The 24737-nt window shown below is 40.4% G+C and overlaps 2 protein-coding genes across 7 annotated transcripts in view; one reads left to right on the forward strand and one right to left on the reverse strand.

Moving 5' to 3' along the window:
- Window positions 1–2875, forward strand: part of elmo1 (engulfment and cell motility 1 (ced-12 homolog, C. elegans)) — a 101003-nt gene extending 98128 nt beyond the window's left edge. For all 6 annotated transcript variants that reach the window (XM_069695501.1, XM_069695524.1, XM_069695518.1 and 3 more), the window contains 2 exons: window positions 132–209; window positions 1383–2875. In XM_069695501.1, coding sequence (XP_069551602.1) covers window positions 132–209; window positions 1383–1583 — 279 coding nt within the window. In that variant the 3' untranslated portion in view covers window positions 1584–2875. The remainder of the gene's footprint in view (window positions 1–131; window positions 210–1382) is intronic.
- Window positions 2876–11659: 8784 nt separating this feature from the next.
- Window positions 11660–24716, reverse strand: pex1 (peroxisomal biogenesis factor 1). The gene is made up of 24 exons (XM_069695242.1): window positions 24476–24716; window positions 23476–23622; window positions 23260–23343; window positions 22451–22565; window positions 21557–22242; window positions 20899–21018; window positions 20661–20781; window positions 20353–20459; window positions 20112–20197; window positions 19878–20010; window positions 19566–19662; window positions 19300–19470; window positions 19018–19172; window positions 18746–18932; window positions 18452–18618; window positions 16812–16946; window positions 16617–16681; window positions 16299–16441; window positions 15577–15680; window positions 14790–14966; window positions 14143–14385; window positions 12794–12988; window positions 12441–12571; window positions 11660–11952 (listed from the first exon to the last, which is right to left on the reverse strand). The coding sequence occupies exons 1-24, from the start codon at window positions 24581–24583 to the stop codon at window positions 11874–11876; spliced, it is 3756 nt and encodes a 1251-aa protein (XP_069551343.1). The 5' UTR covers window positions 24584–24716; the 3' UTR covers window positions 11660–11873.
- Between the last annotated feature and the right edge of the window lie 21 nt (window positions 24717–24737).

A 24737-nucleotide genomic window follows, 5' to 3' on the forward strand; every position in this document is an offset into this window, starting at 1 on the left:
TTTTTTTTCCCTTTGCACCCTTTTTTCTTTTACCTCTTACCATCCGAACTCCTCCTCCTCCTCCACTCTGTCACTGTCTGCAACTCTTGCACCGTCCTCCTCTCTGCTATTTCTCTCTGTCCTCTCTCCAGGAGGTGTTAGAGCTGGCCTTCTCTGTCCTCTATGAGTCGGACGAGTACTTAAACTTTATTGCTCCTGACAAGCATGAGGTAAGCCTACAGTAGCCGATCCTGTGGCCATTGACAGCGTCGGACTGAATGAACATGCGTCATTGCATAAAGAGAAAGGTTATGCTGTGCGTATGTACATTTGTAAAATTTAAACATATGTGGAATTAGTGCATATTTGTTATTCTTTTCCCAAGCAGTTCAGTTTCTTGAGCTATGTGTATATATTGCTAAATCTTGAATTTGATCTTAATATAGCAAAAAAAATGAAGAGGAGATTGTTGAACTGCTTATAATAATGATAATAATTGAAAACCAAACTATGATACTTAAGCTTTAAATCAGAGCTGTTGATTCGAGAACTTAACTCATGTCAGATTCATGTCATAAAAATGAAATGATAGATAGACAAACAGATGTACTTTTGAACTGACTGATTGAGGACATTAATGATCTCGAGGGTAAATTACAGTGTTACAGCAGCAATTCACACAACCTGAGATTTGACTGCTTTGAGAAATAGAAAAATCAAATGAAAATTTCAAATATTTTCCTTAAACTATTCTCATTCTTTTTGAATGTTGATCTCATACACCCAGACATAACTGTGATGGTATAAATGGTGTCGAAGGGGATGTGTTTATCTCACACAATCTGATTTCCTGTAAGCTTTGCATGAACTTAACTTGGACTTGTGACTTGACATCGACTTGTCTCATTTCACTTAAAAACAGCTTTTCACATAAATAACTAATACCTATAAGTTAAAAAAGTTTGGCAAATAAAGGGGCGGTGTTCTTGTTTTTCATAGATTTGGGTCAAATAATACATATAGCACACAAAGTTCTGTTGTTTGAAGACTTTCACTAAGTATAATTCATTTCATTTTCTCTGTGCTGGAATATAGAAACTTTTTTTTAGCTGTTTTTTTTAGACATAGAAGTTTATATTTAGGGCAAAAGAGAAGAAGGTGTCCCTGCTCTATTTCTCCTGAGTCACAGTGTACATAAACTTTCCTCCCTCTGTGGTAAGCTTCTTTTATGTCTGTATGTCTCTAAAGAAGCTGAATATGCTGTCAGCAGCTTCCTTTCAGTTTGGAAATGTGTCATGCTTAATTGCAGTTTCTATATTTTGGAGGTTTTGTGTTTGCAATATTGATTTCTCTCTGGCAACACTGATGTGAATTTGAATCTGCCTCTGTCCATCTCTCTGCAGTACTGCGTGTGGACAGACGGTCTAAATGCCCTCCTGGGTAAGGAGATGACCAGCGAATACACCAAATCGGACATGGGCACCCTGCTCTCCATGGAGATGAAGCTCCGCCTCTTAGATCTAGAGAACATCCAGATTCCCGAAGCCCCGCCCCCGATTCCCAAAGAACCTAGCAACTATGACTTTGTATACGACTGTAACTAGACGTACGACCCCACAAGCCCAGCCCAAACAAACCCTGCACCTACTGTATTCACTGGACCAACCCCCTTTTCTTATAAACTGGAACAAAAATGAATAAAACCACCTAATATAAACACAGGAACTGTGATTGAAAGAAAAAGGATTTATTGAACTATTTTCCTCTTGCCAGACCTTTATAAGAGAGAAAATGGTGCATATTAACATTGATCGTTGCACTTGAGGGACTTGGGGTCGAGCTATCGGGTTGACATGGAGAAGAGAAACCAGGAAGTGTTTGCTTGGCCTGTCGGTCGTCCTACGTCTTCTTCCTCACTCTCCTCCTACATCTGATGTTTCAAAACATTCACTTCTTCTTCTTGGCTGAAGCGTTCGATGTCATCTTGCTTCAAGATTGGTGTAGACAAATGTTTAGAAATTCCATTTGATTCAGCTTCCTTGTTGTCCTTTTTTTATGTTTATTCTATTATTTTTCCTCAGGGCTTTTGTGGGGAGGGATGATGGATGCGGGGATCAGAACGGATTGTGTAGTTCAGGAGCAAGGAGGGATGAGGGGAGTGTGGGGGGCGTTAGTCAACTTCCCAGTAGTATTTCCTGTCACATTCCCACTTACAGTATTTGTGGCAGCTAAATGTTTCCGAAGAGGCGGAATTAAGAAATATACGTTTTGAAAATGATTTCTCATCTACTCTGTCCTGCTTCACATATACTGAAGACTGTTAGAATAAGTCGATCCTCAAAATCCAGGCACTGTACAACAGTAAAAAGCCTCTCTTTTCAATATTAATGTTATTATCCCACCGCTGCTTATTGCTTATTGTACACACCTACACATTGGCTTTGCCATAAAACAAACGTAAAAGCACCACCATCGTGAAACACGCATTCAAACATACTCACCTCTTCCTCGTTTGAGTCTGTCTCATTGTAAAGGCTTTCTGTACACAACATTCCTCAGCAATATTTCAGCTTTTTTTTGTTTATCATTTGTAAGGTGATCATAATTTAGTGATTTTAAAATTGTGAAACTGCCAGGTAGTTGATATTACCAAGTGTAAAGTTAGTATTCAGTCAAGGGAAGTTGACTTTTTTTGTGTGTTCAGGACTATATGGCCACAAAATTGAGAGTTTATGTATTTTTTTTAATTTAAAAACAGATCATGGTTGTTATTTCTAGTATGATTTATATATTTCCCCTTCCTATTTAATGCCTTCAAATGTTTTTTTCTTTAGGCTTTTTCAAGCCCCTCAAAACTGCTGTTTACATTAAAGATTGAAGAACTGTAACAACTTTACGCAGTTCCTCTCTTTCTTCCTAAACCACAAACACTTAGAGGATCATACCATTATTGTGACATTGTCATTTAAAAAGGTTATTCTTGATTAAAGCAGCAAAAAAGAACCGCATTGTTTGGTTTCCACTTCTAAGTTACACTCTATATTGAGCCATTTGTGCTGAGTCATCACTCACACTTCTGTGGACATTCACAACAGATAAGAACAGGTAGTGATTGATTAAGACTTTAATAATCCAAGAAGCATCACAGAAAAGCAGTTGAAACATGATCAGCTAATTAAATTAAAGCCCTTTAATAACATCTGCACTGTCTACATGCTGGTACACAGAATTCACAGCAACACAAAATATACAGCAAATAAACATATTGTAAGGATAAAGGTTAAAGCAAAAATGTTGTGCCAATCTGCAACTGGATTATACACTTTATGATTTAGGTTCATTGTCAAACAAAGCTACACTAAAACAAAAACCATGTTACAATCAGTTATTACACCTTAATAAAAGATATAGGTTTATATCATAAACATCATGTATAAAATATAGGTCTACCTGTGCAAACTATTTTTCCATTTGTTCATTTTTATCATTTGATCTTCAAACAAATGTAACAGATTGAACAGAAATGCAACCAAATCCGACCCCAAAAAACTTAATTTACCTAATATTCAGGATAAAACCATATATCTGTAGCTATACACTTTTAGTTTTTGTACATGAGCACATAAGGAAAAGCATCAGCGGCCCCTACATGCACAGTCCTTCAGTCTGGGGGATCAACTTATTGGCTGGTTGCAGACTGTTCTCCCCTCACGCACACCTAACTGTCAGGTGGGTGGGAGTGGTCATGCAGAGAGACAGAGTTTCTCCACCATCCCATCACCTCCAACCTCCTCCAGGGACTCCAGGTTCATCGGTCCAGCTGAGCTTACAGCCGGGACCTTCTGAGCTGCTGCAGCTCCAGCCAAAGCTATACAAAATGTGATACTGGCCCCAACAGACCGAAAAAAACAACAACAACGACAGCAATGGATATTGTGGAACTTTCAAAGCTGTTATTTCTCTCACAGAAAATGTCCGCTTTGTTGAATAAAAATGTTCTCTGTATAAATCTCTCCATTTAGCTCAAGTTAAAATTGCAACATGCTGAAAGGAAATATTTTGGTTTACAGATCAATATATCTACTTCAGTAATTGAAGCAGTATTTGAAGTCCAAACTCTAATTATTTTCAGATTAATCAGTGCAATATCCTTATCCTTAATGTTTATGCGGGGGAAAAAAAACTTGTGAAATTTGTGATTTGGGACCCAGTATGAGAAAAAAAAAATCAGCCTTTTGTATTCAAGATAAACATTTTATCTGTGCATGTGTCCTTGGTTTTGGTGCCTGGGTTTTCCCATTACATGCCTCGCTGTGTCACAGGATATTTATTTCCCTACACACAGGTTGCAGCAGTCCCCTACTCCTCAGTGTGTGACACCATTTCCTGCTTGACGGCTCTATCTACCGCCCATCCCCAAGAACCTCCATTGAGCTCCATCTTCAGGAGAAAATTGTTCAGTCACTAATGGATACCAATGCCCTGTGCTCATTAGAAATGCAAGTTGGTACCTAACAGCATCTGTCTCACACTCTCTTGGGCAAAAAGGGGAACACTCTCTCTTTCCTACCACCCAGTCTTTGACTCAGTCACCTCACTCACACATCCCGCACCTTTTTGATCATTCACATTTAAATGGCTCCATTCCTGGGAGGGGAGGCTGTGGTGTGCTGTGGGCCGAGCAGAGCCAGTCTGTAAAGTGGATTACTCACTGGAGCTGATGGCCCTGATGAAACTCCCTCATTAGGAAAAGTGGGAGAGGCGACACAATGGAGAGCGATAAAGAGAAAGTGCCAGAAAAGCCAGAAAAAAGATGAAATTCACAGAAATTACAGAAAGGCATTTGCTTGGGGTGGACAAAATAAAAGAGAATTTGCAAATCAACTAAATATGAATTTTAAAATATGTTTTTACTTAGATCCTGCAAATATTTTTTAACAACTAATAATAATATAATTATATGCACTTCACATATTAGCACAGCGCAATCTTAACACCGACCCTCACAACACACTAGCAAAACAAATCAACTAATATCATCTTCTGTTCTTAACCAACACAAAGATTCTGGTCTCGTAATTATCAACCTATCATGCAATCCTAAATATTCAGAATAGTTACGACTTCACGGTCTGGATATTTTATTATATATGTGTCCCCATATAGTTTAAAACTGGATTAGTTCATTCTTCTGTATAGCAATTGTATTTTTTTATATTCAAAAGTAAAACATCTCTTTTTTTCCAGTCTGACTACCAGAGGATAGGTGATCTATTAATGCTCATGTATAAGCTTCTCAAGTACAGCTGATTAACTATGAATATGAAAAAAATCAAGTTTGGTTGTGTAGAAAAGTCAGCCACGAGAGAAACTGTTTTGAGTCATTAAAAAAATAACATTATTGTCTGATGTACAGGCATAAAACGAGAAACAATCTTGCTGTTGTATGCTCTGATTTTTACTGCAGAACTACTGCAGTGAGGTACTTTTTATTATTTGCTTTTTTTAATGGAATTATTGATTCAGATTTGTCTGACACATACTCAACCCAGATCTGTGGGAATTATAGTACAGTATCAATCCATATGAATTATTATCATATTAGTTACAACATGTGTCAGTGTATGTGTGTATGAGTGTTTACTTGAAGGTGTGTACTCTGCGCTGTTGAAGAAAAGAATTAACACAGCTTCAGTTGCAACCCAAAATAACTTTTATGTACTTACATTATCTTGATTCACTGAGGTACTCATTGCTTAGTGTCGTGTGTGTGTGTGTGTGTGTGTGTGTGTGTGTGTGTGTGTGTGTGTGTGTGTGTGTGTGTGTGTGTGTGTGTGTGTGTGTGTGTGTGTGTGTGTGTTTCCATGCACACTCGCCTGTGAAAGGCAGGAGAGAAAAGGACTTGGCTGGCCTCATTACAAGTTGTCAGACTTCATGCAGAGTGTGTGACAGCAGCCTGAGGGCTGCAGCCAGCAGGGTGCAGCTCCTCTGCTTGTCCAGCAGGACATAGGGGGGGGGGGGGGGGGGGGGGGGGGGGGGGGGGGGGGGGGGGGGGGGGGGGGGGGGGGGGGGGGGGGGGGGGGGGGGGGGGGGCAAATCAGATTAAGACTGGAACTGAATACATGGGCACGCTTACTTCCACAGCAGGCTCTCAGACAAATTGGCACGGCATCCAAACGCATCCACCTTCTGCACTCGTTAGCATCCCATTGATAGCGCAGGAAAAAAAACGCAAATAGAATAGTTCCAATTAAAACTACGGACAGTGACGTCTACAGATCATTCACAGCATTCTCTCTAGTGAGACATGGCGCAGTTGGGTTTTTCAAACCTAATTTTGTGAACGAGTGTGAACGACATATCAAATTGAATTCACCTCCGTATTAGGGTGGCAGCAGATGTGCCAGCAACAGATATTGCAAATGAAGCTAAATCTCCAATTCAGAAAATATAGTTTTTGTGATATGGCAGCATTAATCCTTTAAACTTTCTTTCAGTTGGAACAGATCATGTACTCGTTGTGCAGTAGTCCTGCTTCTATTTCCGTTGCTGTATCAGACTTGAGGTTAGGAAGCTTATAGGGATTTTATACTGCGTTATCAAAGTGTCTTCAAAGAAAGAAGGGATTAAGGGTGGAAGCGGTACAAAGAAACCATACTTGTTATTCCTCGTCTTTTCTTGTCGAATGTGGTGGCATAGTTCAGCCGATCCCTAAGGGCGTTATTGACAAAATGTCGTCTTACTCAAGTAAATCACAAATCTAATGGTGCCAAAATAGCAGCTAAAGGGCAGAGGAAAAAAATATGAGAGCAATTCCAAGTTTTCTTGCTCATCATTTATATTGACTTGTTTTCAGAGCTTGTTCTCTCCTTGTCTCTCATTACTGAAGACATTTGTCCTATGAGGACCCAACAGAGGCTACAAAAAAAAACTGTGCTATACTGATGCTATTGAAGAGTGGAGGGACAGATCCATATCCCATGTACATTATTATTCACCTGACTTGAGGGCAACAAAACTGTGTTGGATTCTGCAACTTCTAAATCAATGCAATTGACCCCATGAGGTGCTGAACCTGACCAGAGTTATTGATTATAAGGTCTTCTTAAAATCCGAATAGATCTGAGAGACATCTAAATGATATATAAACAACTTAAAACACTTCCATATACTGTCGTAGGTAGTAGGCTTCATTTTCTTTGCATCCATTGTGAAATGTATGTTTTGTATCTCAAGTAGTGTTGAGGCATTTTCAGAAGAAGATGCTGTAGAAAGTAGAGGAAAGGTAGAGGGATTACAAAAGGGTTACTATCCATCTTGAGGAGGACATGATAGTGTGTACAAAATGTCATGATAATCAGTCCTGTAGCTGTTGAGACATTTCATCTTCACAAATGTCAACCTCATGGTGGGGCTGAATAAGAATTGCCAAGATTCCTGTTTTGGTGACCTTAATTGCCGTACAAAGTTTCATGGTTTTGCATCTGATAGTTATATTATTTAAAGTAAAGCAATTGACTGACTAAAATACTGCAGCCAGAGCTGCACTGCTACCATGTCTGCAAACAAAATGTGTCACACTTGCATAAAGCATCACCTGTCAGGAGTCCGGTTTTCCTCTGTTTTGCCCCCTCTCCCCTCTCCTCCTGTCCCCTATCTGCTTGTTCTGTGTCCTCCTCTTCTGACCTCCCGTGGCCACGCCCCTCACCAGTCCCAGCAGATGCAGCCACTCACCCCTGATCATCACCTGCAGGTGTGCTGCATCTCCCTGATCACCTCCCCGGACTATATGTACCCTGCCCCTGCACTCCTCTGGTTGTCAGTTCATTTGTTAGTCACCCGTCCGTCCTGTTCCCATTCCTCCGACTTCTGTTCCTCCTGCGGAGCTCCCTGTCGGAGTCATCAGTCGGTGGAGTTGCCCTCCCGACTCAGAGGATTATTGACGCCGTTCCTTCCGCTGGTCTGCCGGCTGCCCTGCCAGCCGTGCCTCCCCGGATCTGTCTGTCGAGTTGCCCTCCCGACCGGAAGCAAGTGGACACGATAGGTGCCACCTTTTTTGGTTGGTTGGTTGGTTTGTTTGTTTGTTTTTGTTTATTGCAATAAAGACTGTATTTTGGAACCGATACCCAAGTCTGTGAGCCTGCATTTGGGTCCTGGTAAACACCACCTCATGACATCACCAGATAAATTCCCACATTGAACGGGCAGTTAGGCATTCGCTAACTTTTCCTCCCGCTGCAGCACTCCGAGGCCCCGGGCCGAAACAATTGCATTAACCAAGAGGGTTTGCATTGATCAGTATCTAATTTTGGTGAAGGTTGACGCCTCTTCAAGTTGTGAAATGAACGAGTGCTTTGTGGCAAACCGGAGCCCTTGAATCACTTTAGATAACTTAGAAGAGAAAGAGCACCACAGAGTAGGAAGAGGTGACAATGAAGATACTTTTTTTTTTATGTGGCAATAAATGATCTAAACTTTGCCTCAGGTGCCTGTTTTTAGACCGTGAGGTTTGCTCCTCTAATCACTCGCTGAGTTTACAAAAGTGTGTTCGGCGGTGTCGGAATTTTTTTTTTTTAAATTGAAAGATGGATAGTGACGTACTGAAGATACACAGGGAATCTCTCTAATGCACCAATAAATCTTTTTGGATTTCCCCCAGGCCGGCCCCACCCTGCACAAAAGGAAACACATGTCTGGTGGGTGGACGGAGTGTCACCTCCACCAGGTGATCTGATCTGATGTGTTCAAGATGAGTGTTTGCAAGCGTCTTCTATTTTCGAGAAAGAATTGGTGCAAGCTCACCCAGCTGTCTCACCTCCCTGGAGATCGGCAGAGTTTCCCACATTATGATTAATATGACTTTGTCCAAATTCAAGCTTTTTTTTATGCCTTCCCGCCGGCGATAGCAATAGTTGGAGGCATTAGGTTTTCGCGTTGATTGCCCATCTGACCCGTGCGACAAACAGCAGTGACGTCACCCATTGGTTTGTGAATGGCTGTTATGAAGCCTCGAGTTCGAAATTTGGCCGGCGCCATCTTGCTAGTCTCGAGTGGTTTGGTGCCGGAAGTGACCATATTTGGGCGAGCTCGGGGTGAAAGGTGGTCAAAGCTCAGATGTCAATATCACTGTGACCTCACATCTTTTCTATTTTTGTGAATGTGATATCTCAGGAACGCCTTCAGGCACCTTCTTCAAATTTGGCACAAACATTCACTTGGACTCAAGGATGAACTGATTAGAATTTAGTAGTCAAAGGTAACTGTGAACTCACAAAACATATTTGTGTCCATAACTCAATAATTAATACATTAATTAGGACAACATTTCATATATCTAATAGGATAAAATTATTTGTATTATTCTCTGTCCATTATTTAACACCATAACTAATGAGCAGAAGGAGAGATTTTGACCATATTTCACATTTATGACAGGTACCGAATTGGTGACATTACCCCATCTAGAAATTGTGGTGAGTGTATAGATCTTCTGTGCTGTCAGGATTCAAGTTGTATGTGAACCATCCACATTTTAGAATTTACAGCTTCTTTGCCGCAACATCTATATGAGTTTGGACAGATATGTATGATAACTACAACTTGAGTGATTAGCGGAGGCATACAGGCACTTGGCAGTAATTCTAGATTTTTTTTTTTGGTCTCCCGTATGCACATCCTGGGCATGAGGCAGTCCCATGAGAGAAAAATGTTTCTGATCAAAGTTATAGATTGTTTCTCTTTCTCTCTTTGTGCATTTTAAGTGTTTCCTTTAGTAATTTATAACTTTGTCTCATTACAGGTGTGAGCGAGATTCATTAAGGAGAGAGACTCCCACTGGGCCATTCTTTTTTTCATGCTGCGTTGTGTGGGATTGACACGAGACCAAGGAGAGCCAAAAGCAGCCCTGTGCATCTATATTTACCACTGCAGAACCTGCCAGCGCCTGTGTGTAGGACTACAGCAGGCATATCACTTCCACAAGACGGCTCCCTGCAACAGCCAAGGAACATGCTGAAGACCACTGTCTCAGGTAAGACTCTGCTGTTTAACATGCCCTAGGACCATTTAGTCTGGAGTTATTGAGATACAGAACGTGCAGAAAATTCCCGCACTAAAAGACAAAAGCCTGTTAGAAAAAGGAATTAAAAGCTAAACAGAAGAACTAAGAAAGCAGAAGAGTTTTTAAATGTTTTTTTTCCCCAATCCTTTTACCTTTCTCATAAATTGCTTCACTTAAGTCCTGCGGAGTAGTCAGTTTCTTTTTGTCTGACCTCTAACAGCAAAAATATGTGCCCCTACAAACTGAATTTGAGTTATTTAGGGCCCAAGCACCGAATGGTGCGAAAGCCCTATTGTTCTTCAAGGAATTCTTCTTCCCTATTATTCTCGTTCATTCAGCTTAATTGCCTTTTTGGCAGCTTTAACATACTCAAAAACTCATGACACTTGGAACCCGCGTCGGTCGTGGCGAAAATTGACTTATTGTAGTGGTTTCCTGAGTGGGCGTGGCCAAATGGCTCACTAGCGCCCCCTAGACTGCAGCCCCAGCACCTAGTTTCACTTACAAGCACGAAATTCGGTGGACATGTTGACCGCATCTACGTCTAAAGAAAAGTCTCTTGGCACGAAGACCTAAACTTAACATGAAGTCCGCCATTTTGAATTTAGTCACCATTTTTGGCGATTCGCACATGTTGTACTTTAACAAGCTCCTCCTAAAGAATTTTTCGGACCGACTTCAAATGTTGGCAGTAAACTCTTAACACCTTTGGGATTAAATGTTGTTACAAAAATTTGGTCTTCGTCGATCGGTGTGCCCGTAACATGGTGGCCATTTTGAGTGTCTCGCCATGAAAATATAAATTGCTGTAAATCTTATGGTACATGGACTGATAACTGTCGGCCCTGAAGACTTCTGTTTGGTAATATTTGCTCTTCGTCATAGTGCCCCCGGCTGGCAACAGGAAATAAAAAATGTTATACTTTCATGTGCTTCGTCAAGCTGGTTGATCACATCGTCGTTAAATCGTCCTATTTTGGACGTCATACTATAGTATGATTTTTTTTTCGGAATTTGGACAAAATGCTATAGTATGACTATTTTTTCATATTTCGGATGACATGCTGTGGTATGACTTTTTTTTTTTCATATTTCCAAAGACTTGCAATAGTATGACTTTCTTTTCATATTTAGGACCACGTGCTAATGTATGACTTTTTTTCATTCATTTGAAATTTATCATTCATTCATTTGAAATTTAATTTATTAGTTGTAGCCATGATGGCTGCATTCCATTTAGGATTGGTTCTGCATTTGTGGATGCTGGTTCACTATCTTGTCTGGCGGGACACTTAATTAAACCGAGTCATCATTAATGTAATGAATTGCACCTGTGCTTCTCCTACTGTGAAATGTCAAACGTAGCTCCACCTAGGCTGCAAAGGGCTAATTAGCATACAATGGAGACACCTGTGTGGGGGAGTAGGGACTCTGCTATTCAAAACTCAAAACAAAATTTGAATCATCTTTCTAACTTACAAAATGGTTACATTTTCAAGACGGATATTTAGTACACTTAAGATCATAGGATAAGAACTCATTACTGTATTTCCATCAAGTGACTGTAAATAAGAAAATAAGTATTTCACAGTCAGCAAATAAAATACTGACAAAACAAAATGTGTAGAAAGATTTCCATTTTTATTTCAAATTACAGATTTTATTATCTGGCATCATCCATATTTACACTAATTACATTTGAAGTGGTTAAATGTCTCACTCATACCCATGTCATTGGAAAACATAATATATACAAGCATTGTATTAATTTACACTGACTTTAAAATTGTTAAACCCCAAAATAAGAAATAAGGGGTGTAAGACTTGTGTTTAATCAAGCTAAAGTCACACGTTGACCAGGTTTAAATGTGACCAAAGATTTTCTTTCTCCTGAACTGCCAAAGTTTTCATACCTACAAAAAAAAAGAAGAAACCAACACCGTTTTAATCAAATGTATTGACTATATATATCTATAAACTGTTCTTTCACTTGAGAAATGAGTCATCAACAACAGTATATGCTGTAGAGTTGACAGCAATTTCTATTCTCCCACTCAGCTATAACTCTTTTCAGTTAACAAAGTACACAACAAAGTACTGCAATAAGAAAGACTAAATACTGATTCATATTCATCTTTTGCTGCTACTTGGCCGGACCTTTGAAACACCCATTTTTCAAAAAGTTTTATTGTACTCCGGGAGATGAGACTTTAAATACTTCGTAAATTTAATCTACTGGAGATTATTTTAAATAAATAAACATCTGTGAAATGTTTTGTTTTTTTAATTCCTGAAGGGCAAACAGACATTTAACAGTGGTTTAATCTGTCAACACCAGTGTGATTTATATTGCTGTGACTGTTGCAGAGATTATGATCCTATCAGGGGTCCAGATACTCACTGTTTTGTGTATCTATTCCAGTCGGCTTGGCTCAGAGATGGCCTGGTCACAGCCATGGCAGAGTTTAAATGAGCCTGACGCAGCAGTAGGCCCGGTTGGCTGGAGGCTGAATGCGCCCAGACACTCTCTTCCTACACACACAAAAACAAAGGAAGCATACAGACAGAAGCTTACATGAGCAGTTTAACAAGACCAGTGAGAAGAATAGACTACTACTATTACAATAATCTACTACAATTAGCTAGAAAACTATTAAAAACAGTATTGAACAGTGTCATGGTGTAAAAAGCAATAGAAAAGAAACATTTATATATTTTCCTCATTTAGTTTTCCTGTTCACTGTCTCCACTTACATTGGCGCTCCTGTAATTCTTCTTGATGTTATTAACGTCTTGTTGTAGGTGCTCCAGCTGCTCCGGACCGAGCTCTTCGTATCCACTCTGGAGGGAGGACATGTAAGCAGGAGGGAGTGAGCTGACGGGGTCCCGGACTGATCCTCCAGTAAAGTCATGGTTTATGGAGTTGGGTCCAGAGACACACTGGGAGTTCTGTTAAAAGAAGAGGAGGGGAGAAAATGCACAGACACAAGAATTATGTGACAAATAACCATTTGATTTTTACGTTAGACAGAGAGACAGTAAATGCAGGGGGGGAGGGGGAGAGTATGGTTTGGGTGACACAAGCAACAAAGCTCTGACCACTTGGGAGTCGAATATGGGTAGAAATATGCGTCACCAGCATCTGAATTTGAATCATTTATATTTGAATTGCTTAACCTGAGCAATTGCATGAAAATGAATTTGAATCAAATAATTTGAATGTGAATTTGTTAGTCTGCAACTAAATTTCAAACTTGAAACTGAATGTAATATTAATAAGTTGCATTCATTTGCTCATAATAAATTCCCCTCTGTCTACTTAAAAATTCAGTTCTTAAAAATATATTTCAGTTTGTGTTTCACACATCTGGGTCTTACTCAGAAGTTATTTTTTTAACCTTGGAAGACGTTCCGACAACGGTTGAATGTTCTCGGAATGTTGCCCAACGAACTTTCCCGTATTGTTGCTGCAGTATGTCGTGCCAAATGTCATGAACACATCATACTATAGTATGTGATCTAAAAATCCCTAAAAATTTATTTTATGTCGTTCAAAATTTCATATAAATTTAATGCTAGAGCTTGTCGTTCAAAATGTAATTCAAATGTCACAGTATGTTGTCCAAAGTATCATCCAAAAATCCATAAAAACGTCTTACTACAGTATCATGTCAAAAATGTCATAAAAAAAGTCACGTCGTCCCAAATGTCATGCTAAAGCATGTCGTTCAAAATGTCCCTAAAAGGTCATACTATACTATATCGCCCAAAATTTCATAAAAACGTCTTACTATAGTATGTTGTCCAAAATGTCATAAAAAAAGACAAACTATAGTATGTCTTCCAAAATGTCATACTATAGCATATCAAAAAATTCCATAATAACGTCATACTGTAATATGTGCTCCAAAATGTCATAAAGTCATAGTATTGTATGTCGTCCAAAATTGTCCTAAATATGTCGTCGATAATATGTATGCCCGCAGTTTATGGTTTATCTATGTCTGTTTTTTGGTGATTTTGGCCGACTACAATGAGACCTAAATGTAACCAAAATATTTGGGACACAAGCTCTGTTTTTTTTTTTTGCCAGTAGTGCTCACCAGTCCTGATATCGGTGAGTTCCCCAACTCCGACTCGTAGGAACTTCCGAAGTACAGTCTCCATACGTTGCCGCAGTGTTGCTCGTCTTCTGCTTGAAGTTCACTGGGCTCCAGGAGAACCATGGGCTGATCCAGCCCCACGCCCGGCTCTCCCTCTCCCACTGAATCGTCAGAGGCACTGCTGTTGTTCGGGAAGATCATGGAGGACAGGCTCATCTCGCTGTCGGAGCCGGAGGCCAGCTCCTGATTTTCGCAAAGAAACAGAGTTCACATACACGAAGATTAGTAACAAGCGGAGGGCTTTCTAACTGTGTCCCTGCAGCTCGGTGTGAAATTGGTTTGCACTCACTCTGCCCCAGGAAGCTCTTTCTGTTTAAGTTATTCAAATTCTTGAGACCGTGGTTGGAGGTGATTTGAATATTGTAAACCGTTAATGGATTCACAATAAGAGCAATTCACACATGAATACAAAACACATCATTTAATTAGCCTTAAGGGACAAAAAAAAAAAAAAAGGCCGTTGACTGCTTCAAAATGAACTATAAATAATTTGAAAATGGAGTGACCAACTGTTCCTGTTTTATTAGCTCAGGGCAATCTATGAAGGTAAGCTCATCAGACTTGTCTTTTAAGTGCATTAGACTTGCATGTGGTGTGCTGGTGCCCAAGCTGTTGTGGACAGCCTCCAGCAGTGCATTGTAGAGCAGGGCTTTCAGGTCTGCCCCGGTGAAGTGCTCAGTCCCTGCTGCCAGCTGCTCCAGGTCAACATCGGCAGCCAGGGGTACGCCTGTACTCAGAGCCTTCAGGATCTCCACACGAGCCTCCTTGGAAATGTGACACAACAGTTTGTCAATAGCTGGATTTAAAACCAAAAGACCCGTGTTCAATCATAACTTTGCAGTTTTTTTTCTTTTAAGGACTTTTGCATTTAATCTTGAGTTTAGAAGTGGTGTTATTAATATGTATTCAGTCTCTCAAGGTTTTTTGTAATTGTTATGATACAAATTTTTTAGGCAATTTTATTTGATAATATTGAAGGGATTGTCAAGGATTTTTTTTTTTTTTTAACTATTATAAAGATATTATATAGAAAAGGTCATGTACAATCGCAGAAGAAGCTGAATAAATTCTCGTTCTCATCTTTTTTTTAATTCGGAACTCATAGTGCTGGTTGGTTCAAAGTTAGAAAGGTTCCTAAACAATAAAAGTAACATTACAAAACAGCCTGTGACTGAAACAGAATACAACATCTGTAACAATAATTGCATTGAATTTTTTTGAGTAATATTAACTCAGCACTTACTGTACGCATGAAAACAAAGGGAATTCTCTTATAATTGACTGGAGGTGTAAGCATTACTAATTGTAATCAACAGATAGTGATTTCCTGGAAGGACTGTTTCTTAATAGCGTTAAGATTTTAAACCAACAGACCAGGTTAGGAGGGGGGCAGTAGAGGGACTTGTCTAGTCGTCCCGGTCTCAGCAGGGCCGGGTCAATTAGATCTGGACGGCTGGTGGCTCCCAGCACATACACACCTACAAACATGAAGAATTCTTGTTTATTTCAAATAAATTAAAAGTTCCCATCCAGGCATGTTTGAACATATACAAAAAAGCTCTTATTTGAATGATATTATGTGTCTGATGTGATTTTTCTCAAAAAAAGTTCAATTACCTGCTGGGAAATTTCTAAAATGACATGTACACCTCTTTGTCTTTGCTCAGTGAAAAATTACCGTTGTTTGACAGCTGTACGTGTTGACACCAAATGATGAAGACTTGGAAATGTCCAAACTTTAAATTTACATCTCACTATTGAGAGAAAAATGCAGTGTCTATTATAAAAAGAGTAATAGGGGGTGGTTTTGGACACAGACTATTTTGTTGCTGGGTAAAAGCTCTTCATGGAGTCTTGTTGTCACCATGAGGTCAATAAGCAATCAAGCTGGACAAAGCCTAACTCCTGGAAGTCACAAGAGCTAATATATATTCAAGTAGATGACTGCCATATAACCACAAACTACTGTTTCTGTTACACATACATTGCCACTGCACCGAATACATCTATCAAATATGCCAACAGAATCTGTTACCCGTTAAAGTGGATTGTCATTAAGTATAGACATAACGCATTATACCGATGTGTGACCCTACCATGCAGTCCCTCCACCCCGTCCAGCTGGGTGAGGAGCTGGTTGACCACCCGGTCGGTTACGCCGGTGTTGTCGTGGCCCCTCCTGGGGGCCAGAGAGTCAAACTCATCAAAGAACAGGATGCACGGCTTGGCAGCTTGTGCCCTGGAACAGACACAGCAGGGAGCAATCAAATGGTACAAAAGGAAATTACTCCAGTTATACAGGATGGGTGGGCCTATGATTACTATAAATATTTGATGTTACTCATTATAACTAACCACAAAGGTAGTAATAGAGTAATTACATGGTGTTGGGAGGAGTTTAAATGTTCACTAACCTCTGGAAGATGTCACGGACTCCCTTCTCACTGGCTCCAATGTACTTACTCAGAAGTTCAGGTCCCTGGAGAGAGGTTAAAAACAATTATTAAAAAAAAAAAAAAAAAAAAAAAAAATCACTGAACATACACTTTCCTCTCAAACAGAAAGTCACAGTTGTCTTTTTGAAAACTCCAAACCAAAGCCCAGCCTACCTTGATGCTGATGAAGTTCATACCACTGTCTTTGGCTACAGCCCTGGCCAGCAGCGTCTTCCCCGTACCAGGAGCTCCGTACAGCAGAATCCCCGAGCGATGGCGGATAGGAAGATTGGAGAACAGGATGGGATACTGCAACACACCAAAGACCTGCAATCAATCACTATGCAACAAGTTACGTTCACTGTGGTTTGATGTAAAATAACAAACAGAAAAGTCAGGCAATGATGACTACTTTTCTTAAAACCAATATGGAAACCAATATGGATGCATGAAATGACATCACTTACTAGATTTATCTTAGAAGCGCATGTCGGGCTTCATTCACCAATATCTTCTTAAGATTTTTTCTTAAATTTGCTCTTAAGAAATGTCCTAAGAAAAAGTCTACATCAGTTTCACGACGTGTTCTTAAACCCCAGATTTGTTCGCACCTGTGTTCTTATATTGATGAATCCCACGGTCCTCGCGAATTGAAAGCGCGTGCCGGTTGCCCCTAATGAGCATAAGTAAACGCCCTGCCAATGCCCAGAAAAGGACATGAGACTGCAGCGCCGGTCCTCAAAGTGTAATTGTAGTGACAATTCAGAACCATGAAACTTTCTAAAGTAATGAAAATAATTATTAAAATGATGACTTATAAAAGAAATATCATTGTAGATGAAATACTATATCATACGACTGTTCAATTGATGAAAACACATTAACCAATTAGTCGGCAGAAACATTTCAGCACTAAAAGTGCTCTTGAGTGTGCGTAGATTTTGTTCTTATCGAAGAAGAAATCTCAAATAAGAAAACATTGGTGAATGCCAGAATCTACGTAAAAACTGCGCAAGTGGGGTTTAAGAAGACATTTCTTCTTAAGAACAGTTGGTGAATGAGGCCAATTGTTCTTATAAAATTACAGTTGTGTTTTTTTAAGACTTGTATTTAATAATGTTTTGGGTTCCGTTTCTGGAAACTGACTCACGCATCAGATTTGGGGAAAAACAAACAAACATCGGCAGCAGAGCCAGAGGGGCGAGCAGCATCAAAAATTAAATGATTAAAAAGAGATCAAATCAACCCCACTAATCCCAAGACACCCTGATCCATTTTCAAATCAACTGAGTACCATTATGAATCATGTGTGAAGTGGTAGCAAAAATCAAATAAGGACAAGGCTTTAAATTGATTTGTTGAATCCAAAGACGGACTAAAATTAGGTGAATCTGTGAAAAACAAAGCCATTTTCATTAAATACTGCCTGTCATATGCACAAGTAATTTCTTTACACAGTTATTGTTCTGCATGAAACAGAATGGTAAATAAAACTGATTAGATAAGAGGCTTTGAAATTAAAGATAAATTAAATAAGAGTGCTCATGTTCCTTTTGAATTTGAGTTTAATTAAATAAAATAATTCGATTCATTGTTCATTTTAATTTTGTCTGCATTCCCCACTTGGCTCTCACTTTTCTTGAGACAATCAATAATAATTATTGGGTGTAAATGATACAAAATTAATACACTGCCATTGCATACACTTAATCACTTTCAATTTGTTTACTTCTATTCCTCTTTCATGGCACAGAGGAATTTTTATATTACTAAACCACACTCGGTCATCTTGTAATGGGCAACAGTCCACTGACCTTAGCAGGGAGCAGTATGGTGTCCATTAGCTGCTGTCGCACCTCTTTTAGTCCTCCTACCCTCTCCAGCCCACCTCCACTCGGGGTGTGAAGGTCAACAACCCACAGAGAGGGAGGCGTGAATCCCTTTAGCGCCTGCGCAAAGTCTTTCCATGACAGACACACACCTGGGAGACAAGGGCACGAACAACTAAAAGTGTAAAAAAATGATTCAGCGTTGGCTTACTTGGTGACATGAAGCATGAAGAACTCAAAGAATGACTGAAGGCTTTGTGCAGCCAAAGTGATTGGTACCTTGGTCGCTGTGCGCTCTTTGTATGATGTTTGCGTGGGCAGCCCGCTCCAACAGCAGTGCTAGGTCTTGAGGTGTGTATCCCTCTGTCTCCTTAGCAACAGCCCTCAGGTCAAGAGTCTCTAAAGTCTCCTCAGATAGGCAGGACTTTCTGAGGATCAGACAGCGCAGGATCTCAGCTCTCTGGGCCTGCAGATAAAAATAAAAAACACAGCATGTTGCTGCCTTTTTCAGTGTGTGTGTTTTGTGTGTGCGTGCATGCATGCGTGCTGACCTGGTCTGGTGGCTGGATGTTTACAAATCCCTGGATGAAGTGGGAGCCCTGCACCTCAGTCAGAGAAGGATGGAGGCCCTGCTCACTCTGGCAGGTGATGATCAAACACACCAGGCTGGAGTGAACCACCACCTCATCCACCACATCTTTCAGACCTGCAACCACAAATAAGACTAAATTAATCAGCATCAAGGCAGGAAATTATTATCGATCCTGCCTGTCAACATACATGGCAACAGATATTCCCAGTCCATACACACAAGAACATATTTTAGGGTTTACTCTGTGCGATGTACTGCTGCAGCAGCGCCTCAGGGCCGTGCTCATGTTCTGGTGAGGTCGGTGCCCGCGTCAAATGATTCAGGTCATCAAGTAGAACAACAGACGGCTGACTCCACTCTGCCTGTTCAAAAATGTCCTGCAGAATCTGTCTCACAGTGTCGGCTCTTTTGCCTGAAAAAACACAACAACACAAATTTGCAGATAAATACATTTATTTTCAGCTTGTTTTCTTTGATGCAGCGTGTGTTCACCGAGACGTTTTTCACCTTGTAGCTTTTTGCAATCGACCACCTCCACATGTGCATCCAGATCTTCTCTGGCTTTCCTGCAGAGGGCTCGGGACAGGGTGCTCTTCCCACTGCCCTGTGAAGTGGAATAACGACGCAGCATGTTACAGACCAGAAGACAGAAGATCAAAAAAATACATTCAGTTACTTGACTCTTGTGTTTCCTGGTAAGCTTAGGCTAAAAATAAAATCTACTCTACCAAGGTCAATTTTTCCTATTTTTTGTTGAATGTGTAAATATCTGGATTGTGAGCAGGCAGTAGATAATTAAAATGTTGAGTAAAGAGATACCTGAGCACCAGTGAGTAGTAGCGCTCCACCTTGGAGTCCCCGTCCAGAGGTACCAAGCTCTTGTGAGAGAGGACTGCCCAGAAGGCTGTGGGAGATAAACTCAAATCCGGTCGCACTGAGTTCATCGATCGCACTGGGAAGAGACAAGTTTAGGGAGAAATACGGAATGAAATGAATATTGACAAAGATCATTGTTTGTGCCATGCAGAGGCGCTGAAATGGCTAAAGACTTACCCAAGACTATTGAGGGAGGGAAGCTCTGGGTTGGGTGTTTCAGCTACAGGTTTCACAGCGGGCGGAGTTACAGGATCTCTGTCTACCTGAAGGTGACACAAAGTGACAAACATTTGCTGCTCTGTCTGTCATTTGCTTAGAATTATGTAATGAAAACTGCGTGGAGCAATCTGTTTTCATGGTAATTGTTAAAGAATATTGATTTAAACCATTGCAGTTTACAATACACGCAGGGCAATACCTGTATGTCTTCCTTTTGGATAACAGTGGGTGCCAGTAGAAACAGCTGGTCGGGAGGGTCGCTCTGTGGTTCTGGTTTCAGCACAGTTAGAGCAAACTCTAACTTTGCTATGAATAAGAAAAAAAAAAAAATGAGGGGCACATAAATGTTTTATTGTAGCTGAAAGAATTGTAATTTAAATATACAGTGTGTATTATGGATTGAGACACTTTAATAATTAACATTTTGGAAACTTTTTTTTTTTTTACACCAACATCTGGAGATTTGTTTGCTTTATAAATACACTTCTTAGCGTAGAAATGAATCACCTTCAGTTCCATGTAGGAGGATAGTGCCAGACCGTGCCGTCAGACAGGCTAAAGGTTCATGACTCTGTGTGTGCAGCCAACCGAGGAAAGCTGTCTGGATCTCCTCCTCATCCTCCTCAGGCTGAAAAGAAAATGTCAAAGTTCAGATGGACAAATCCTATGCAGTTTTGAACAAATTAAATGTTCTTCATCATTTACATTGCACACTGGAATCCAGGATGTCCAATGCAGCACTCACCAGTGGCTTTAGGGGTTGTAGGCGGATAGTGGAAGCTACTTTGATAGTTGATTTCACTGGCTTTATTCTTACTGTTGAATGTGGAAGGATTTTCAACCTGCTGGCCAGGGGCTTCGGGATCTGAAAAAAAACACAAATTTTGTAAACGGATGTAATGGCACATAAAGAAGCAGCAGACTGAGCTACAAAGTGAAAGTGTCAGAATCAATCTGAGGTAAGTGAGGAAAAATGTATCGTCTATCCCAGCAAACACGTAATGGAAGGGAGATGTTCAGATCATGTCTATGTAATGTTGGTCAGTCCGGACCCACTTTTGTACGTCTGGTGGAGGTCCAATACGGGTTCAATATTCGAACGGCTGAGTGGACGTTGCTTGGACGACAGTGTTGAACGTTGAAGATGTCCAAAAAAGATGTCTCTTCACCGTCCACAGTGGACATCACTGGGATTTGAAAAGAAGTCAAAAAAATAAGTCTTTTCAGCATTTAACACTGAAGTCTAGCGGACATCCCTGGTAGACGCTGACATTTTTTTGAAAAAAGATGTCATAAAACCTTTCATTCTGGCTACCCAGTGGTTTTAATTTGAAAGTTCAGGAAAGTGACATCTCCCTGACGTCAGGTATTGCAGGGATTCCTCTGTTGGACATCATACTCACCCATACTCTTCCACTATGGATCTCGCCCTTGCTTTGGCTTCTCTTCTTGCCCGCTTGCATCTCAGTGCCATGGCACACTGCCCTGACCACCACGGCTTCTTCTTCCTTCACCTCCGCTCCTCCTTCAGCAGCAGCACCGTCTTTAGCAACTCCCGCATTCTTCTTTTTCTCCAGGGTCTGCTTGATTCTGGCCCGTGCTTCTCTAGGGGAATGGACTTTGGACAGAAGGCCGTATGTCACTGGAAACTGACCTCCACTTAGCCTCGCATCAAAACTGTGGCTCAGAGGAAATAAGTGAATAGCACCAGTTGCAACATGGCTTATGGTGCAAAGAGAGTTGGGAAGGGCACTGCACACTCTGTAGACAGAGTCAGTGAGGAGGGCTGGGATCTCGGGTAGAGGTGGTTGCTCTTTAACCGGGTCATAAGCACCGTTCGTCACGTAGCGAAGCAGGCTCTTCAGGTCAGCTATGCCACCCCACTGCTGGCTGTGAGGGAGAGGAGAGGGACACTCTGATGGTCTTGAGGGGGAGAAGAAATCCATGTTTTGCTGTCTGTGAAACTGCTGCTGGCTGGATGTCACTTGAGAACCACTCAGATTGCCGACTCCAGCATGGATCTTGGGAGACACCACAAGTTCTGTAAACTGCTCCAGGCGACCATAGGGCACAACTGGAGAGAGCGAGGCTGCGTAGACGTAAAAAAACAAAAAATTCATACCGTGTTCGTGAATATTTTCTATAGATATAATCAAGTCATAAAAAAAAGAAAAAAGGAGCTAAACAGAGGCTTTAGTAAGTAGCTTTAACTTGCAGAAACCACATAACTCATTTAACAGACTTTTTGATCATTTCACATCAGGGCAATATGAAGAAATAATTGCACAAATAGCAACCTATTCGGATGTAGATGGCAGTGTGGTTGTCAACCCACACAGGAAACACGGCATCTTGGAAAACCACTCTGATCTGATCCAGTAGGTGCTGCTCCAGCGCAGAACTGTGGAGCTCCTGGGGTGTCAATCACAGGGAGAAAAAAAAAAAAAGACAAACAAGTGCTTCTTAAATGGTTTTTAATTTAAAAATCTGTCTTTGATGAGTGACCTTGTTGTAGTCAGAGAGTGAAATTATATATAATATTATATTATATATAATACTACTTGTATGTAGTAGAGCCTGACCAATATATCATCTGGATGATTTTTTTTTTTTTGGCCAATATTGGCCACAGATACAGATATATCTGTATTGGCATGTACAGCATATTGGTCAATCTGTGCTCATATGAAAACAGAACATAATGCATCATACTGAACATAACGCAGAAGAAGAAACTTGGCGTACACGAGAAATTGTTCTATTTATGTTTTGTTTTCATTATTTATAATTATCAAATTCCCTATGAGGTTTTGTTTCAGAGCACTGATGTCATTGTGGACACTTAACTTTAAAATATCCTGCCACCATTGCAGATATTCATCATAAAAGTCAAAAGCGTTTCATAACCCCGTTTGAGGGATTATTGCAAAAAAGTTTAGTTCATATATACTGGATATAAAATATATATAAATAAAGATCGGCCTATATACCGATGTTGGAATATTTTTTACTCACCTGTATAAGTATCGGTCCCAAAACTTCAGTATTGGTCAGGCTCTAGTATGAAGACAAGCTACACATGACAGTAAGTCACGATGTCACCTACCAAGATCTCCCAGTCATCCGATGACAGAGGCTCCACAAACACTTGATGCAATGATGACACCTGATGACATGGTCTTACGAAGCCCTTAGGAAAACCACACAACCAGTCAGTCAACACTAACACCTAGTCAGACAACATAGTAAACATTTCCAGCTTGTGTCACTTAGACAAATTGGTCATTTCTGGAGGAAAACACAGCGAAGGAGCTCTCTCTACCTGCTCTCCATCTTTCAGGCCTAGCTTCTCTCCCAGCTGCCGACACATCTCCACTTTGTGGCTGTCCGGGCTGGAGGAGACTCTGTTTTGAGTCCAGCTGAGGAACGCTGGAGATCCATTGCCCCAGGACAACTCCAAAGCTTGGCTCTAAAATAAACAGACACAAAGGACATGTTTGCTGTCGCACCTTTTATTTACCCCAACACTTTACCTGTGGAATGCCTCGTTCCTTCCCCTGATACAAGTCATTTTACCCAGCTTAGGTTAATAATGACAGAGCTAAAAATAGTTTTGATTTCAGTGCCAAGATGTCAAACTGAAGGAGAGGAAGGTTGCGAGAATAAAACAATGACCAATGCTTTTACAAATGTCAGGTAAAACCTCTGACACGATAGTTAATTATAGAATCATAGCTATGCCAATGGACCACAGCAAAACAGTATAAAAGGCAGTGCAGTAATTTAGTATGATGCATTTACCCAGCTTCATTTTTAATGTAGTACTTTGTCACCACCAAGTGAGACAGCAAAGGAACTACTCCAAAAAAATACCTAAAATGGAATCCAGTGAAGAAAATACTATTCACCATTTCTAATTGACAACTATTTTGTGTCTACTTGTGTTGACAGAAGCGTTTCCCTGATATGTTTACTACTGTGTATCCAATCCTGGATAGGTCTCTGTGGAAATGTAATGTCACGCTTCATTTAAAAACTCCTCTTTGCCGTTAAGCTTCTGAGCTTGAACATTTTTCACTGAGTCATTTAGTAAGGTAGTTAATGGGAAGTAACTTCGACATAAGGTCTCAAATATTACCCGAGAGCAACATTATCAAAAAAATAAAAATACCAAAAAACGAGCAGCACGCAAAAACAGGCCAACAATGTCTGCGTAAACGTTGTTTCCTAAAAAAAAAAAAAAAAAAAAAAAAAAAAAAAAACTTCCACTCATTTTATCTAAATGACACTGCTAGGAGGCTAAGTTAGCCAAGTTAACTTACCTCGTTCAGGGAAAGATGCGTTATCAACCTCGAGGGGAGATGGAGAAAGCAGTTTTTTGTGTTGTTAAAAACAACACTTACGGGTTGAATGCCCTGGTTACAAAACATGATTTTTCACATAGCTAACGCTGCTCACGTTCAATGCGCAACAAATCCACGGTCGATCGATGTGATCTGAGGCTGCCCGTTCAGACCAAAGTAGCCGATGTTCGACTGAATACTTTTCAAAATAAGACAAGTCAACGTGGCCGTCCCGTCAACG

Source organism: Brachyistius frenatus, unplaced genomic scaffold (assembly GCF_029030835.1).
Source record: "Brachyistius frenatus isolate BFR_SWC_R1_liver_20210118 unplaced genomic scaffold, ASM2903083v1 Contig_2, whole genome shotgun sequence".
NCBI classification, from domain to species: Eukaryota; Metazoa; Chordata; class Actinopteri; family Embiotocidae; genus Brachyistius; species Brachyistius frenatus.